General features: G+C 41.2%; 1 protein-coding gene across 7 annotated transcripts in view; it reads right to left on the bottom strand.

The window, feature by feature from the left end:
• The window catches only part of LOC127433271 (chromodomain-helicase-DNA-binding protein 1-like), a 294229-nt gene that overhangs the window by 35546 nt on the left and 239613 nt on the right, over positions 1–19070 (bottom strand). For all 7 annotated transcript variants that reach the window (XM_051684997.1, XM_051684994.1, XM_051684996.1 and 4 more), the window contains 2 exons: positions 18161–18212; positions 17764–18001 (listed from right to left, as the gene is read on the bottom strand). In XM_051684997.1, coding sequence (XP_051540957.1) covers positions 17764–18001; positions 18161–18212 — 290 coding nt within the window. The remainder of the gene's footprint in view (positions 1–17763; positions 18002–18160; positions 18213–19070) is intronic.

Here is a 19070-nt window from a genome sequence, read left to right as displayed (position 1 = left end):
CAATGCAGTCAATGAGCTTCCGACTTACAACTACAAACTAAACAGTGATATGATTAGATATGGAAATAAAATAATAATATGGAAATAAAATAAAACGCATAAGTTGTTTTCTCTAACAAAATCCCTAAAGAGTGCAAAGTGTTATTGATAAGAACGGATTGCAAATTTACAGTGACTATAGTACCCTGAAGGGTTTTATTCAGGCCCTGTAATTGTTCTTATTGGAGTCGTCGTCTCTGCTGGATTTTTGGACGATGGCGACGTGTGTATCTGAAGCTGGTGAACTGTTTTCTGGACCAAGTGGTCTCGGTATGTCAACCTGAGCCCACATGTCCAAGACGGCAGTCAATGAGCAGAGCCAATCGGTTCAGTAGGTCCTGGCCAACTAACGGTGGTTCCGTATTAATGGGACATATGTAAACGGGGTCTGTTAGCATCATCCCTTGAAAGGTGTCAATCCAGGCCTGTTTTGTGATAGACGACCTATCTTGCGTGTAGCTTGTGATGCTTACATTGCAGGTCTCTGTCTATAACGGTTTGCCATGGGAGAGCTTTGCTCTAGCCACCTCTGCGAAGGTGTTGGAACCCATTAGACTATTTCGGAACTGGTGTCGAGTAGTGCGTGGGAGCGGAATGACCCATGTGTCAGGCGTTGCCCTTACGGTACAGATCGCCCAAGAAGGTCAGAAAAGGAGGGTGTGGCATGTTAGGAGTGACTGTTTTGGGGAGCAACTTGGACACTGTTCCCCTTTTCCCGACCTACAAAGTAAACTTTGGCGTTAACGGGAGGGGGTACATGGTCTAGTCATACTGACGAGGTTTCAGCGCCGTGTTCCTTTGAGGAGGTCGATGGACCTGGTGAACAACGGAGCACGTCAAGCTTAGTTACCAACTCAGTCAAGTGTCTCCTAATATCCTCCATTTCCTCTCTCAAATCTTGTTCTCTGAGGGTATTTGAAACCTTGCCTACCCACTCACCTTTTCGTTCGAAACGCGCATTTCTTTTCGGCCGGCGAACGTTTTGTTGTTTAGGCCTGCTGTGACCCTGGGGGTGTGTCTGGTCACCACCCCCCTGGTTCTGTTGCCTACCCTGCTGTCGGGGTGATCGGCGCCCCTGGGGTCCTGTTCTAGCATTCACCTTAACGTGAGGCATTTTGTTGCCTTCAAACGCTAGGTCTGCATATGAGGCTTGGATCCCCAGGGCTCTGGCGTCGCCTTCATGCCCTCAGGCAGGGCGCACGCGTGTCTCCCATGCCAGTTGCGCGTACTTTCTGATTTCCTGCATGGTGGGGTTGCCCATTCTGCAGTGCATTGTGACGTCATATCGCACGCACTCGTGGAGGTTGTGAAGGAAAAGAGACTTGAAAGCTCGTTCCTCCTCCAGACCTGGTGCATTACTTCCTTGGAAGTACGTGGTTCTCAGGCGTCTATAATACTCACGCGGAGGCTCGTGCCTCTTCTGGGTGATGGCGAAAGCAGCTATGGTAGCGGAGGCTTCGTCGATATACAGCGAATACTCCTCGCATAGGGCTTTACACAGAGCTGAGTAGCGGTTTCTTGTACCAGTCGGTAGCGTTTCCATGAACGCATGGACACTCCTTACCGTGGTCTTCCATATGAGCTTGAGTTTTTCGCGCGAGGAAGCGTAAGGCAAATCAATCAGGCAGTGCTCAATTTCCCTAAGATAATTGTCGATGTTTGAATCTCGATTACTTGGTTCAAAGCATTCTATGTCCCCTGCGAGGGACTCGAGTTGTCGGATGCGCAAGCGTTGGTGTCGGTATGACCACGGGTCGTCCGAGTCATCCGAAACATCATAGTCACTCAGATCGCTATAGCGATGAGGACGACTTCCTCCCCTTCGTGGTGGGGAAGGAGTCCAGTCGACGCGTGGGGGTGGACCCCGGGTTGTGTACAGCTCCCTGGCTAATGGGATCTTTGAGACGCTTACACCACTCTGGGCTTGAAAATAATTGTCCCCCCTTCGTGGTGTGGAATCAGTCGGTTTGAAACGCACGGTGTCGTGACTGAAAAATGACTGAGGAGGGCAACTATAAGGAGGGGTACCTGCATCCAACCAGCGGGCCGCTGGAGGATTTTGAAAGGTGTCTTGGAGGACGAAGTCAGAGATTGTACCACTAGGGGCAGCTCGGCTCCTAGCGTGTGTTCCTGGGTTTCTCAGGGGCACATTTCTAGGCATATCGCTAAAAAGGGAGCCCTCTTCTATGTCAGATGTTGTGCTGTGCGTTTCAGCTGCACTTACCTGATCTGACTCTACATTTAGCTGGGCAGCTTGAAGCTGCCTGCGCAGGGCTTTGTTTTCCTGCTGCATCTGGGCATTATCTTTCTGTGCCTGGACTTTCTCAGCTTGAGTGCACCTAATTTCTTGGTGCAGGCTGAGATTTTCCCTCTGCACTGCTTGGTAGCTGCTCTGCAGCTGGGCGAGCTGGGCCTGGTGCTCTGCGGTTTGCAGTTGGGTTTTGCAGTGATGAAGAAGGAACATTTGGCCCACTAGGTCCAGGATTGTGCGCATTGGCTTCCCGACCAGGTTGTTGACATAATCAACTAGTTCCTGCAATGCTTCATCACAATGACTAATATTGTAGCCGTTAAGGTTATCTCTCTCCTCTATGGAGAGACGAAGGACAGCAGCAACTACATCTTGCAGTGCTGGGTTGACTAACCTCTGTGGAGCTTTAGCTCCAGTCACGCAGGGCGATTGGTGACTCATTTTACTGGGGCCGTAAACATTCTTGTGATAGTGGCTCTGACAGCTTGTTGTTTTACAGTTGATATAATGCTAGCACAAAAGCACAGTTGAGAGGCTTCGACCTGTGGCTTACGGTCTACTGTTATGTAATGTGCAAATTTCACTGTGTTCTCTCTTTGGTGGACGTCAATGAAGTGACTTGGCACCTCTCTGTAACATTTAGATGAAAGCGTTAGGAGTTAAATAACAACAACAGCAGGTTTTAAGCAGACTATGGTAAATTTACCAACCCCTAATTCACTCTTAAGAGCACTTTCACACCACACTGGCTTATGTTTGGCAAGTTTTGAGAAGTAAATTGTCAAACAGAACCAAACTTTGAAGTAAGGATTTCAAGTTATTACTTTGGATTCTTATGCATACACACTGTGACAGAACTGGCACGTAGGATGCCTCACACGGGGCACCAATTATTATGTAGGGCTTTACTGGTTGTTTAGATCAGTGTTACTATCAGAAATAATTAATAATTATTTCTGTAGTTATTAATCAATATTTAAATTAATTAATTGGATCTAACTCATTAAAACCTCATATGGGACTCCAGTAAATGTAGTGTGCTACGTTTAGGAGCAAGTTTGGTTATTAGCAATAATTAATAATTATCAAAGATAATTATTAATTATTAAAATCAATAGAACATTGATGAGAATCAATGTTAGCTTTTTTTAATCCTTTAAATCAACAGTTATCAAAGATAATCGTTAATTGTTAACGTCGATGAAACATTAATTAAAATTAACACTATCTTATTGATCATTCAAATTCAATCAAAGATAATTATCAATTATCAAAAATCAATAGAATATTAATAAGGATTAACATTGAAGGGGCACCACCCTGGAATCAGGGACTAATAACCGAATATTAAAACAGTCTCAATATTAGATTGTTTTCTTAGGAAAATCGACATCCGAAGAATATTGATTTTCAGGAAAAAAAACAATGAATGAAGGTTTGAATCCGAGCACTGACATCCCGTCAGCATGACACAGGCGTTTGCAAAACAAACCAAAACACGTCTCTTTGTAATATAAACGAAGTTTATTTATGCAGTAATATCAATTAATAATTAATACAATGCAGTCAATGAACTTCCGACTTACGGAAGATATGGAAATAAAATAATCCTATAACACATAAGGTGTGTGTGTGACAGTGTGTGTGTGTGTGTGTGTCAGTGTGGTTAGTGAGAGAGAGAGAGAGAGAGAGAGAGAGAGAGAGAGAGAGAGAGAGAGAGAGAGAGAGAGATGATTAAGTGACAGCCCGAAAGCTGATTTCGCGATAGCTGGAGATAAAGCAGCCGTGTTCATCACTCAGAGACGCGGTTTTACGAGCGGGGCTCGTAAAAGTCCCTTGTTATTTGACTCTTTAATGGATGAACTCAGTTGCTGTCTCACCCGCAATGGCGAAAATGCACAACAGTCCAATTTGGTTGGACCACAATACAGCAAAACAAATTCGTGATAATTAATACCCTGAGTATTAATAATTAGCGGACATGGCGGTCCGTAAACTGTACAAGCAAAAAACCTTGGAACACAAGAATAACACACTATAATATTCTATCTCTGCCCAGACGTAAACCTCTTACTTGAATCGCATGAGGACACAGGTAGAATGTGTTTTCCTCCGTCCTTTAACTTTGACCCGGTTCCTTGAGGCTCGGGTGATGACTGGGGCCGTTTCCTCGCGCTGTCAGCGGCCGGTACGGCTGTTGATTCTCGGCGGGCTGGCGGAGAACTCAGAAATGTCGACTTGATTGAAGATGGAAGAGAAATCTTTAATCTCCTCACTTCTGTAGGCCAACGGATGAAGATGCGATTTGCTCGGCGGTCTCCTTCGGATCCGTTAGAGTGTTCGGTTGAACACAGAGTAATCTCAACTCGTCCAGCGAGATGGAGATTGTATGGCTACAGTTTCAAGTTGGACATTACTTCCTTAAGCCACGAGGTTGCACCGGAGAGCAGCAAAAAGCTACGTCCGTATTCGGTGAACGAAGTAGCTGGAAGCAACTTTGGAAGCATTTCAGAATTATTTGAAGTCCTGATGATGTCATGTTTGAGGGACGTTCTGTGGTGTGCCTCATCCAATAGGAGTTGAGAGCTCGATCCTTTAGAGGGCAAGGCTTCATGGATCTGTAGTCTGTTTTGGACTCCCTTTGTTTGATTTTGGCGCGATTTTTATCAGTAAAATTTACGACTTAGAAGGTGGGGGCTTGAGTTATGTTTTTATGACTGTTAGGCCTGCCTTTGTCTTCTATCTGAACACATGAGGCCCAACACTAGAGTGGGTAGAGTCACATTGGGTTAACCTCCTCGTGGTCGCTATAATGTGGTTTTCGCTCTTGGTGGGGCGCGTGGCGAGTTGTGCGTGGATGCCGCGAGAATAGCGAAGCCTCCACATGTGCTAGGTCTCCACGGTAGCACGCTCAAGCCACGTGATAAGATGCGTGGATTGACGGTCTCAGACACGGAAGCAACTGAGATTCATCCTCCGCCACCCAGATTGAGGCGAGTCACTACGCCACCACAAGGACCTAGAGCGCATTGGGAATTGGGCATGCCAAATTGGGGAGAAAAAGGGGAGAGAAAAAAAACAAAATCCCAATATCGATCTTTTACTCTATGCGAAACTACGTGTGTTGAGAGTAAAAGTTTGGTTTAACTCGTTTGGTTCCATGTAATGGATGTCCAAAGATGAAAATCCATTTGTCATTGAATAATGTCTCTTTTAATACCTTTCTGTTCTTTACAGTTTATAAAAAAAAAAAAAAACATGAATTCTAATCGCACATAGCACAGATGCGCTACAGAAACAGTGTGCGTCGTCTCTCGTTAATATGTGCTCACTGGCTAAACTGCCGGTAGTCCTAAAAAACAGTACCGTTTATGCTTGTTCTACATTTCAAATGTAAATACTTGTAAAAAGTACAAATCATGAATAACATATTTATGCAATATAATATGCATGCAATTGAAATAAATCATATTTATTGATGGAATACACAGAATTTGTACATTTTTAAAAAGCTAAAATGTGAAAAAAACTAATGATAAAATTTGTAAAATTAATATTTCGTAATGTACTAAGTTAGAAGGTCTCCTGTATAATTAACAGCATTAGCTGAGAGATTTCTTTCATATGTAAATAATATGGACATAACTGAAATATACCCAATCGGGAAATCTTTATCAATGATGGGTCCTGACAAAGGGATGTCAATCAAACAAATACTGATTGATCAATAATAATAAATATTAATGATAATGTTAAATGATATTCAGGTTTTGGTACACATCTTTGGGCTCAAGGCAGAAGTACCCCTTCATCGAGACACAACCAAAGTATAGTTCAGTTTTAGCATCTGCATACAGTCAAATGCTCAGCCTTTCAAAGTATACTTCATTTGACTGCGCACGCATACACGGCCATTGGCGTATGCGCGCTATGACTGCTATGGGATACTGGACTATTTCTCTTCAGGAGTTAAGACTCATAAATATGTCTATATATTTTTCAGACTTGAGTTATACAAATGCAGGTATCTTCTGACAACCTCACGCGCTCTTGACGTGCACATCAACTTGTTGTTTAGCGGCAAGGGCTCTGTGACTGCAATGGCTCAAATGTGAGTGTTGCCAGCTTGTGGACCCCCTAATTAATGCAAATAATTCCAGGTGCATGCGCATTGTGCATTCAGAGTAGGCGCGGTTAGAAAAATCAGGCTGCATGCATTCAGTGCTTAAGCTCTATTCTGATGTTTTATTTTTGTAAAACACCAGTTAATTTATTCCCTTCATGCTTTTTTCAATATCTCTGGCACTTTTTAAAGACATTTCGGTTACATTTATGATTCAATATTGTTATCATCCATATTTTTTGCAGGTCAACAAAAGCTCAGTGAAATGTTCTATTGTTGGATTTTGAAGATTCCTGATAATGATTGTAGATTGACATGGCTGCCGCTGCCACTCAAAATTTCAAATATTTTTATCTTCGCAGCTGCTGCGAAAGTAACACTTAAAAGCACTACAGAGGAACATGCGAGCGTGTGAACGGCGAGCTCTGCGTACTTTGCTAGTTTTGATACTACTAATGTCATAAACCGGTGAGATTCGATACACTCTGTTCCATAACTGTTTTAGGAGGACAATATGTCAAAGAATTCAAAATCCTTGGAATCTGGAGATATTAATAGACACTTACATGCTCAAGCTGACACCCCTGAGCAGCAGGCCGCAAGCCAGGGAGCCGATTTAGTCAGGGAAGTGCGGGAAATTCGGCGAGAAATGTTGAACATGTTGGCAACGCTGACGAAGGTCGTTCTGAATTGGAGGATCTTGCTGTAATACGTCAATTGATCACTGCCATGGAGACGAAATTCACTGAGATGGTTACAAGAGAGGGGGATGTCGAGAAATGGATCGATTATCTGGATTCATTGGAGAGGGAATTAGCTTCTAACCCGTTAGTGACCAAGGGAGATTTGGAGTATGTCTGGGAGAAATTGGAGGACATAAAGAACCATATCTGGTGGAATAACCTCCATATTGTTGGAATTCTTGAGGCCGAAGAAGGTCAGGATATGGTGAAATTCCTGGACGGGCTCTTTCCGAGTCTGCTCACATAACAGGCCATAAGCTGGAAATTGTTGGGCCTCATGTGTTCAGATAGAAGACAAAGGCAGGCCTAACAGTCATAAAAACATAACTCAAGCCCCCACCTTCTAAGTCGTAAATTTTACTGATAAAAATCGCACCAAAATCAAACAAAGGGAGTCCAAAACAGACTACAAATCCATGAAGCCTTGCTCACTAAAGGATCGAGCTCTCAACTCCTGTTGGATGAGGCACACAACAGAACGTCCCTCAAACATGACATCATCAGGACTTCAAATAATTCTGAAATGCTTCCAGAGTGGCTTCCAGCGACTTAGTTCACCGAATACGGACGTAGCTTTTTGCTGCTCTCCGGTGCAGCCTCGTGGCATAAGGAAGTAATGTCCGACTTGAAACTGTAGCCATACAATCTCCATCTCGCTGGATGAGTTGAGATTACTCTGTGTTCAACCGAACACTCTAACGGATCCGAAGCAGACCGCCGAGCAATTCGCATCTTCATCCGTTGGCCTACAGAAGTGAAGAGATTAAAAATTTCTCTTCCATCTTCAATCAAGTCGACATTTCTGAGTTCTCCGCCAGCCCGTCGAGAATCAACAGCCGTACCGCCCGCCGACAATCAACAGCCGTACCGCCCCCGCCGATAGCACGAGGAAACGGCCTCCCGTCATCACAAGAGCCTCAAGGAACCGGGTCAAAGTTAAAGGACGGAGGAAAACACATTCTACCTGTGTCCTCATGCGATTCAAGTAAGAGGTTTACGTCTGGGCAGAGATAGAATATTATAGCGTGTTATTCTTGTGTTTCAAGGTTTTTTGCTTGTACAGTTTACGGATCGCCATGTCCGCTCATTATTAATACTCAGGGTATTAATTATCACGAATTTGTTTGCTGTATTGTGGTCCAACCAAATTGGATTGTTGTGCATTTTCGCCATCGCGGGTGAGACAGAAACTGAGTTCATCCATTAGAGTCAAATAATGCAGGACTTTTACGAGCACCGCTCGTAAAACCGCGTCTCTGAGTGATGAACACGGCTGCTTTATCTCCAGCTATCGCGAACTCAGCTTTCGGGCTGTCACTTAATAATCTCTCTCTCTCTCTCTCTCTCTCTCTCACTAACCACACTGACACACACACACTGTCTCACACACACCTTATGAGTTATAGGATTATTTTTATTTCCATATCTAATCATGTCACTGTTTAGTTTGTAGTTGTAAGTCGGAAGTTTATTGACTGCATTGTATTAATTATTAACTGATATTACTGCATAAATAAACTTTTGTTTATATTACAAAGAGAAGTGTTTTGGTTTGTTTTGCATACGCCTGTGTCATGCTGACGGGATGTCAGTGCTCGTATTCAAACCTTCATTCATTGATTTTTTTCCCGAAAATCGATATTCTTCGGATGCCGATTTTCCTAAGAAAATCTAATATTGAGACTGTTTTACTATTTGGTTATTAGTCCCTAATTCTAGGGTGGTGCCCCGTCAATGTTAATCCTTATTAATATTCTATTGATTTTTGATAATTGATCATTATCTTTGATTGAATTTGAATGATCAATAAGCTAGTGTTAATTTTAATTAATGTTTCATCGACGTTAACAATTAACGATTATCTTTGATAACTGTTGATTTAAAGGATTAAAAAAAGCTAACATTGATTCTCATCAATGTTCTATTGATTTTAATAATTAATAATTATCTTTGATAATTATTAATTATTGCTAATAACCAAACTTGCTCCTAAACGTAGCACACTACATTTACTGGAGCCCCATATGAGGTTTTAATGAGTTAGATCCAATTAATTAATTTAAATATTGATTAATATCTACAGAAATAATTATTAATTATTTCTGATAGTAACACTGATCTAAACAACCAGTAAAGCCCTACAAAATCGAGAGGGCTCACAGGGTTCTGGCTCGGTGATCCGCTGAGAGAGACAGGCCCCGATCAATTCTGGCCAAATTTCTGAGATCATCCGATAAAGATCTCGTGTTACGCGAGGCGAGGGATGAAGGAAGACTTTCTTGGAAGAACCACAGCATTTTCTTGTTCCCAGACTTTGTGAATTCGACAAGAGAGAAACGTGATCGATTCAAGGAATGCAATAATCTCTTACATCAATGGAAGGTCGCTTTTGCACTGATGTTCCCGGCCAAATTGAGAATAGATGCTAAGGATGGCCGTAAAATATTCACATGTCCCCAGCAAGTCCTTCATAAAGTCAATGGAGTAAGTTATTTTGTGGTACTCATGTTGCAGCCGAGTAGCCGACTCACTGAACATTCACTTGACTGTCCGAGGAAACCAAGTGCCATTCTTGTTTCTTTTTGTGCTGGTTCCACCTAGAGGCTGGAGTTTGTTTTGTGGAGTAACACTCCTTCAGGACAGTTGTGTGGATGAATCTGCACGTTCTTTGTGCTTATTCCTCCTATTGGCTGGAGTTTGTTTTGTGGAGTATTTCTTACAAATCATTGGAGTGATTAGGTCATTTGTTGCACTCATGTAGCAGCCGAAAGGGCCGGCTCACTGAATATTCACTTGACTGTCCGAGGAAACTGAGAGCCTTTTTCATTTCTTTTTGTGCTGGTTCCGCCTAGCGGCTGGAGTTTGTTTTGTGGAGTAACACACCTTCGGGACAGTTATGTGGATGAATCTACACGTTCTTTGTGTTTATTCCGCCTATTGGCTGGAGTTTGTTTTATAGATTATCTTTTGTTGTGTAATTCTGTCTCGCAAAATTTGTATAGAAACACTTCAGCAATCTGACGGCTAAGTTGTCGTGGGGGCTCTCGTAGGTGTACATGGACTGTTTGAGTTTAGAGGGATGGATGCCAGTTGGCGATGTCGTGCACGGGGCTAATGTGTACATTTGTCTTTTTTCTGTTTGTTTGGTTCGGGGGGGATGTTCGGAGTTTGACTGTTGCTCTAATGTTGGAATGTGGTCTTTACAATCTTGTTCTTGACACAATCTATTTTTTCTAATATGTCAAAATGTTAAATGTTAATATGAGTGGATTGTCTCTCTCCACGTGTAATGTGAATGGGTTGGGGCACCCCATAAAAAGAAGGAAGGTTATTTCTCTTAAGCGTAATAAATATGATATAGCGTTTCTTCAAGAAATGCATCTTTCCCCACAGGAAGCTGAAAAATTGGGGAAGATATGGGGTGGACATGGTTTCTTTAGTGCTGGCTCAAGTAAGAGCAGGGGAATCATTAAACTGTGATAAGCATCTACAATTAAAATGTCTCAAACAGATTAAAGATAAATTAGTCAGAAAAGAAAGTCATTATTGTTTTAACAGAAATTCAGGGGCAAAGTCTTGTTTTGGCTAATATTTACACACCTAACTTTGATGATCAGGGCTTTTTTTATAGATCTAGAAGGGATGTTGCAAGCCGCTGGCACCCTCATGATAAAATATTGGGAGGAGATTTTAATCTTTTGATGGACTCAGTCCTTGATCATAGCGAAGCAGAAGTATTTAAGACCCCTAGAGCAACACTGACACTTCACAGGATGTGTAAAAATCTTGGTCTTACAGATATTTGGAGACTTTTGAACCCATCTGGTAGGGACTATACATTTTTTCATAGATTTTTTTTTATTTTTTATATCTAAGTCCCTCATTTCATCTGTTGTTGATTGCTCAATGGAAAACATTTTAGTCTCAGATTACACCCTGGTGAGTTTAGAGGTGTTGCCACATATGGAGAAAAGGAAATCATATAGTTGGCGCTTTAATGTATCCCTTTTGCAATGATAAAGGCTGAAATCAATGTTTATATGGAGACCAACTGCTCCTCAGTATCCTCTGTTGGCGTGGCTTGGGAGGCACTTAAGGCGGTTATTAGAGGTCGGATCATATAATATGTCTCGTTCATCAAAAAATCCAAAGCACGAGAACTCGTGGAGTTGGAAAAGAATATTAAAAATGCCGAGGCAGAGCTGAAGCGCCGAATGTCGTCTGATGGCCTCAGAGAATTGACCCAAATGAAATACAATTTTGTCACGGAAGGTGGAGTTTTGGTTATTTAGGGCAAGACAGTCATATTTTAAGTCGGGGGACAAAGCAGGGAAGCTTTTGGCTAGATATATAAAGCAGAGAGAGTCTTTTTCTACCATTCCCTCAGTTAAATCTGCTGGTGGTGAAATATTTACCTCGGCCATTGATATTAATAATGCTTTGAAAGAATTCTATCTTGATCTCTATAGTTCCACGTCTTCGTCTACTGATGAAGATATTAGAAACTTTGTGGAACCATTAGAACTCCCTAAATTGATTCTGAGATAACCTTGGAAGAGCTTGGTGAGGTAATTAAGGCCTTGCCTACAGGTAAGGCTCCAGGGCCAGATGGTTTTGCTGCTGAATTTTTTAGATCTTATGCTACAGAACTGGCTCCACTTTTGTTAGAAGGTTATACGGAATCATTAAAGAATGGAAAGCTTCCGCCAACCATGACACAAGCCCGGATCAGTCTGGTTCTTAAAAAGGACAACAGGGCTGGGATGATTCATCGACATAATCGACGTCATCGATTACAGAAATACGTTGATTTGCATTACATGCATCGATGCGTCGCAATTTAGTAATTAAAATGTCAGTGCCCGGTTTAAGTATGGATTCCCCTAAAGAACAAGCTGCAGCTAAAAAAAAAAACTCACCTACGGTCATCTAAAGTGTGGGAGTATTTTAGCCAGAGACCCAACAGTGTGGTGCTGTGTAAGCTATGCAAATTGGAAATGGCTTATCACAGCAGTACAACCGCCATGAACGAACACTTGAAGCGAAAGCATCCCAGAGCGCTTTGTCAAGATGGCCGCAAGGCAGCACCGTAAGTCCTGTTTACTTTTTGTCCCCACCCAAGCATGACATATTAGTATTACAACACGTGTTTCTGTTAGTAGCAGACACTTTAAATTGATTTTCTAAATGTTTCCTCATCGCCCCCATGTTAAAAGTAATTTCTGCACCGCTGCTAACGTAGGGTGACCATACGTCCTCTTTTTCGGACCTTAAAAAAGCGTTTCTAAATTTGCGAAAATGTCCGGGATTCAGCTTTAGTTGCATTATGATGTGCATCTGGTCTAATACTTCATTGTGTGTGCACACGTATTTGCATTGCTTTAACCCCTCTTTGTAAGTCCCGCCCTCTCGCACACCAATTGGTCAATTATAAGAGGCTTGCAGCAACTATTGTCCAAATTCCTGCCTGACAATCTCTCCGCGAACGAGCAAAGTGCTGTTGTGTTCGGCATCAAACAGTTGCTTGACAGTAGCAGCAAATGACAGCTGAGTGGAAACAATGCCCAAACGAAAGTGCAAATTTACAGAAGATTTGTACAAAAAATTCCCATGCTTTCGTCCAGGTCGAGATCCGTGGGAAGCAGAATGTTTGACATGTAAAGCTGGCACTTATGTGTCAGTTGCTAATAAAGGTGCAAGTGATTTAGAAGCACACATTAGCTCTGCGAAGCATAAAGTGTCAGCAAAAGGTGAACGTTCATCAGGTAAATTAACAGACTACTTTTTGCGACCAGGTAAAATTGTTATCACATTGCTTCATTTTCCATGGCCATTAAAAATAATAGTAATAGTTAATGAAGGTACACTCATGGCATCAAATATTTTATTTTAGTACATTTTTCATTTTTGCTAATAGAGTGTCTTTTTCACTGTATTAAAGTTTGCATTCATAGTAACACTGTTGTTTTGTTGCAGAATAATGCCCTGCAGTGCACACTTTGTTTCTTGTACATTTGTTTGTGTTTAAGAGAAGATGATTTAAGATTTTGGAAATGCACGGGTTCAGGAATACTTTTATTGGTTGGATTACGATACTTTATAGACACCCGGTAGCGGCGGTACAAACAAATTGATTAATTTCAGATTATTTTACTCTGGATAGGGGCACTCGGCAGGGTTGCCCTCTTTCCCCATTATTGTCCTGTCTTGCCCTGGAACCATTAGCAGCTGCAATAAGAAAGGAGGATGATTTTCCAGGGGTGGTGGCGGGAGGTGTGGCGCATAAGCTTTTGCTTTACACAGATGATATTTTATTATTCGTCTCCGAACCTACTGGGTTTATGCCTTGCCTCCACAGAATTATTCATTCCTTTTCTAAGTTCTCGGGATACAGAGTTAATTGGTCTAAATCCGAAGCTTTGGCTCTGACAGCGTAGGCTTTTCAGCCGGGCGCCTTCCAGTGGTCCAAACAGGGCATTAAGTATTTGGGTATTTTATTCCCAGCAAATTTGTGTGATTTCAGTTAATTTTGACCCTTTAATAAAAAGGTTTTCGAACGATATGGGCAGGTGGGCTTCATTACATTTATCTATGATTGGGAAGGTTAATGTTATTAAAATGAATTGTATTCTAAAATTCAACTACCTGCTACAGTCTCTCCCTATAGATATCCCCCTCTCTTCTTTCAAGCAATTTGATAGCATAGCGAAGTCCTTCATTTGGAATTGTAAACGTCCCAGATTACTATTCAGTAAGTTGCACAGGCCGATTGACAAAGGTGGGTTAGGCCTACCTAAGAATTAGTTTTATTATTACGCATTCGGTCTCAGACATTTGGCTCATTGGTCCCTTCCACCTGAGAGCCCCTACCTGGGTTTTGCGTTGATCTGGAAGTTCTTGCCCCTATTTCGCCATTGCAAAGCCTTTCTATCAAAATAATCAGAGAAGTTACACCCCGTTATCTCGCATTTGCACTCGGTATGGACAAAAGTGTTTAATTCAGACATTTATTTAAATGTTGCCTCGAGCATTTGGATGAACCCAAAATATGTATTAATAAGTCCCCTTTCTGCTGGTCAGAGTGGATTGTGAGGGATGTTAATACACTCTGTAACCTATATGAGAATGGAGTGTTGAGATCCTTTGAAAATTTGGTTCAACATTTTGGGATTCCCAGATCTCAGTTCTTTAGGTATTTACAGCTGTGCCACCTGCTCTGTATTATTTTTGGGAGTAGCACATACACCCCTAAAGTGGCAGATACTCTGGGAGAGGTGATTACTGCTTTTGGAAAAGGTCATGAGGCATCAGTGTATTACTCCCTGCTAATTAAGAGTCTGGGGGACAGAGCTTTAACTTCTGTCAAGAGATTATGGGATAAAGATTTAAACTTGGTATTGGAGGAGGGAGTGTGGGCTAGGATTCTAAAAAAATGTAAGTCTGCATCTAGAGATGCAAGGGTGCACTTTATGCAATTCAAGATTTTACATCGATTCTATTGGATACCCTCTAGATTGTATAGGCTTGGTCTTAAAGACACACCTACCTGCTGGCGATGCCAATCAGAAGATGGAGACACAATCCATGTTTTTTGGTGGTGTGTTAAGATCCAAGAATTTTGGTTGAAGGTTCAGAGTTTTATGTGTGATGTATTGGGCACTCAAATTTCATTTTGCCCCAGACTCTGTATTTTAGGTGATGGGGTGGGCATCAATATAGGGGATAAACAAAAAAATTGGGTCCTAACCAGTGTTATGATTGGCAGACAAATTGTTTTAAGGGGATGGAAGTTGGCTGGAGCGCCCTCATTTCAAGAATGGTGCACGGAAATGGGGAGGGTGGCGGCTTTCGAGGAAGCATCATATAGAAGGCTGGGGAATTGGGATTCATTTGATGGGAAATGGGGCAGCTATTTGGCATTTTTGGAGGGCTCTCGGGGAGGGGCAGTGGAGAGAGAAGTTAAGTAACTCCTATGATTGAAGGAGCCCATATGTTAAATTCTTTTAAATGTATAGTTTAGGTTCAACATTTTCAGAATGTATGACTGCACTTCAAATATTTACACATTAATAATACACTCACTGAGTTTATTAGGAACACTATAATAATACTGTGTACAGCCTTCCTTTGCTCTCAATTCTACTTGTGATGGATTCCACAAGATGTTGGAAACATTCCTTTGAGATTCTTGTCCATTCTGCAGATTTGTCAGCTGCACATTCATGCTGCGAATCTCCACTTCCACCACATCCCAAAGGTGTTCTATTGGATTCAGATCCGGTGACTGGGAAGGCCACTGAAGAACAGAATGAACTCCTTGTCATGTTCATGAAACCAGTTTGAGATGACTTTTGCTTTGTGACATGGTGCATTATCATGCTGGAAATAGCCATTAAAAGATGGGTAAATTGTGGCCATGAAGGTATGCACATGGTCTGCAACAATACTCAAATAGGCTGTGGCATTCAAGCGATGACTGACTGGTATTAAATAAAAAAATGGCCTAAAGTGTGCCAAAAAAACAGTCCCCACACCATTACACCACCGCCACCAGCCTGGACTGTTGACACAAGACAGGTTGGGTCCATGGATTCTTGCTGTTGCTGCCAATTTCTTACCCTACCATTAGTGTGCCTCAGCAGAAATCAAGATTTGTCAGACCAGGCTACGTTTTTCCAGTCTTCAACTGTCCAGTTTTGGTGAGGCTGTGCCAACTGCAGCCTCAGCTTTCTGATCTTGGCTGACAGAAGTGGAACCCGATGTGGTAATTTGCCGTTATAGCACATCCGCCTCAAGGTTTGATGTGTAGTGCATTCTGAGATGCTATTCTGCTCACCACAATTGTACAGAGTGGTTATCTGTGTTACCGTAGCCTTTCTCTCACCTCGAGCCAGTCTTGCCATTCTCCGCTGACCTCTCTCATCAAGTCGTTTCCATCTGCAGAACTGCCGCTCACTGGATGTTTTTTGGTTTTTGGCACCATTCTGAGTAAACTCTAGAGACTGTTGTGCGTGAAAATCCCAGGAGATCAGCAATTACAGAAATACTCAAACCAGCCTGTCTGGCATCAACAATCATGCAACGGTCAAAATTACTGAGATCACATTTTTTCCCCATTCTGATGGTTGATGTGAACATTAACTGAAGCTCCTGACCCATATATGCATGGCTTTATGCACTGCACTGCTGCCACACGATTGGCTGATTAGATAATCGCATGAATAAGTAGGTGTGTACAGGTGTTCCTAAAAAGTGCTCAGTGAGCAGAGATAAGAAATTTAACGATTCCGGTTCCGATTCCTCTTAATGATTCCAGTTCCAGTAATTATTTACGTACTTAAATGCAATTCTTATTGGATTTACTGCCCTCTGCAGTCTGTTGCCAAATGAGATCCTTTAAGATTTCTATGAAGCAGATATAACAAATCAGAAATAAATGTAATACCATTCTTGTAAAATCTATGTTTGCTGACTTTTTAGAGACATAAATCCAATCCAATAATTGATCCTATCTAGGCTATGTTTAAAATAAAAAATTCTAAACAAGAAATGTGATGGCATAATTTTTGTTGGTGTTTCTTCAAGTACTATCTATTTTCTGCTACAGTATAATTTTCTAGATGCCTATAGCACTTTGTAAACCTTTAGAAAGACTAGTCAGAATATGCATAATTTGCATTGCATAACTTGCGTAGGAAACACGCTACACATAATGTAATATCCAATTACGGAAAATGAATAAGCAAGTAAGTAAATAAATAAGTAGCTTATATATAGTAGCTAATAATTGAGCCTATTATTTCAGAAGCTCAGGTTTTTCACAACAAGGACAGTATGTATATTTATATGTTTGATCCATGTTTAATTTACAGAATGCTTATACTTTTTTTTTCTAAATGTTTGAATGTTTGATTAAAGTTTGGAATGTTACAGTTTGACAATTTTTTGCACTTTTATGCTGCCTTCATATGTTTTTTGGACCTTCAAATTTCTGGACACCATTAATTTGCAAATGTATGGACCTACAGATCCAATAAAAAGAGATATTCTTCCACAAATCTTCGTTTGTGTTCAGGAGAAGAAAGTCATACACAATTTTCATCAAAGCATTAAAGACTTTTGCTGATTCTGTCTGACACTGTTCAAATAAAAATACAGTAGTTGCAGTCTGAAAGGTTAAACTGCTCTATGTTGTGAAATAGATGTCTACCTGCGTCATTATCTTGAAGTTCTGCAATTTTGAATGCACAGCGAGGATCACCCTGAAACTCCCAAGCACTCTGTTTACATTTAAGTGCCAGGCTGCTTTCAGGAATGCGCATTATGTGCTGTTCTTTTTTGGGAGCCTTTTTTTATTTCTTTCTTTGATAGTTTTGTGCAACAAGATGTTCTAGTTATTTAGCCTATTTATTTAGTATTGTATGGACCTACAGAGCCTATAGAAGAGATATTCTTTTAAAAATCTTGTGTTCAGCAGAAGTCATACAAATCTTGAATAACATGAAGGTAAGTAAATGATGAGATAATTTAAATTTTTAGATGAACAATCCCTTTAAGCACACAATTGTTCTCTGACTAAAGCTAGATGAAAGAGTATGCTCACTGACCTGCTGTCCTGTCGCTCTCCTCTCTCTCTGTAGTGATCTCTCTCTCGCTGTCTGTGGTCTTTGCCATTGCTGAAGGAGGGGTAGGGTCTCTTCCTGGAGTCTGAGCTCTTCCTGTACGAATCACTGGGGTGGCGTTCTTTGCTGTGTTCGTGGTAGCGAGATGATGAGTGGTGTCTGTCTGAGCTGTAGCTGTCTCTGCTGCTGTCGTCCTGCTGCAATTCCTTCATCCGCTCGATATCTGGGAAAACAATAGCATTCAGTGTTACACAGCTGAAATTTCATCTATATATCAGTATAAAGATAAACAGAAGGAAAAAAGACCATGATTCATAGATGTCTATGATTGCATACAAGTTTCTAATCTTTTAAATGGACATGAAATGGAGACTATACATACCTGTGTGTTTTAAGCTTTGTGTATATACAGTGCTAATGTTCTGCTCCACTGCCTGAAATGACACAAGCATTATGGACATCACTTATAATATTCCACCATGAAGAAGTATCACTTATAGAACTCATTAACAGCATCAGTGCATATTAGGGATGTGCTTCGATGGTCGACTAATCGACTAGTCATCCAACAACTGACTAGTGGATTAGTGGGGTTGATTACTAACAATAATATTTTTTAGTGGTGGTGGTTTTAATGGGAGACACAATTCTCAAAATAATTACTTTTTAGAGCATTTTTGCATGATTATAGCTTGCTGTGTTTAAAAGTTAATTATAGTCAGCACAGTAAAACCTTCTGCAAGAAGTTTCTTGTCTTTAATGCTTTAAGTTTAGTCCATTTATGCAACGCTGCTGTTACAGCCAAAGCGCCATATCAACAATACAAGGCGATCACTGTCAGACATTACATCCTCTGCTGTGAGTAATGTTCCTGTACTTGTGAGGTGCTTTGAAAAGATTAAAGTTTTTTGCTGATTCTGTCTGACACTGCTCAAATAAAAATACAATAGTTGCAGTTTGAAAGGTTAAACTACTTGATGCTGTGAACTAGATGCGTACCTGCATCATTATCTGCGATTTTGAATGTGCAGCAGGGATAACTCTGAGACTCTGTTGACATTAAAATGTGTCATTCTACGTTCAGGTTTTGTGCATTCTTTTTGGAGCCTTTTTTATTTCTTACTTTGATAGTTTTGTGCAATAAGATGTAATAGTTATTTAACCTATTTAGTTTTTGAATACTCATAAGTTACCATGTTGAAGTGCTGTGCTTAGCGTCTGTATATCCCTCTGAAACGCGTCTGATCAGGGTTCCATGACCATAACGGAGCCTAATTATATATTATCATCCT

The sequence above is a fragment of the Myxocyprinus asiaticus genome, chromosome 43 (genome assembly GCF_019703515.2).
Source record: "Myxocyprinus asiaticus isolate MX2 ecotype Aquarium Trade chromosome 43, UBuf_Myxa_2, whole genome shotgun sequence".
In the NCBI taxonomy this organism is placed as follows: Eukaryota; Metazoa; Chordata; class Actinopteri; order Cypriniformes; family Catostomidae; genus Myxocyprinus; species Myxocyprinus asiaticus.
This window is presented reverse-complemented; position numbering and strand designations above follow the sequence as displayed.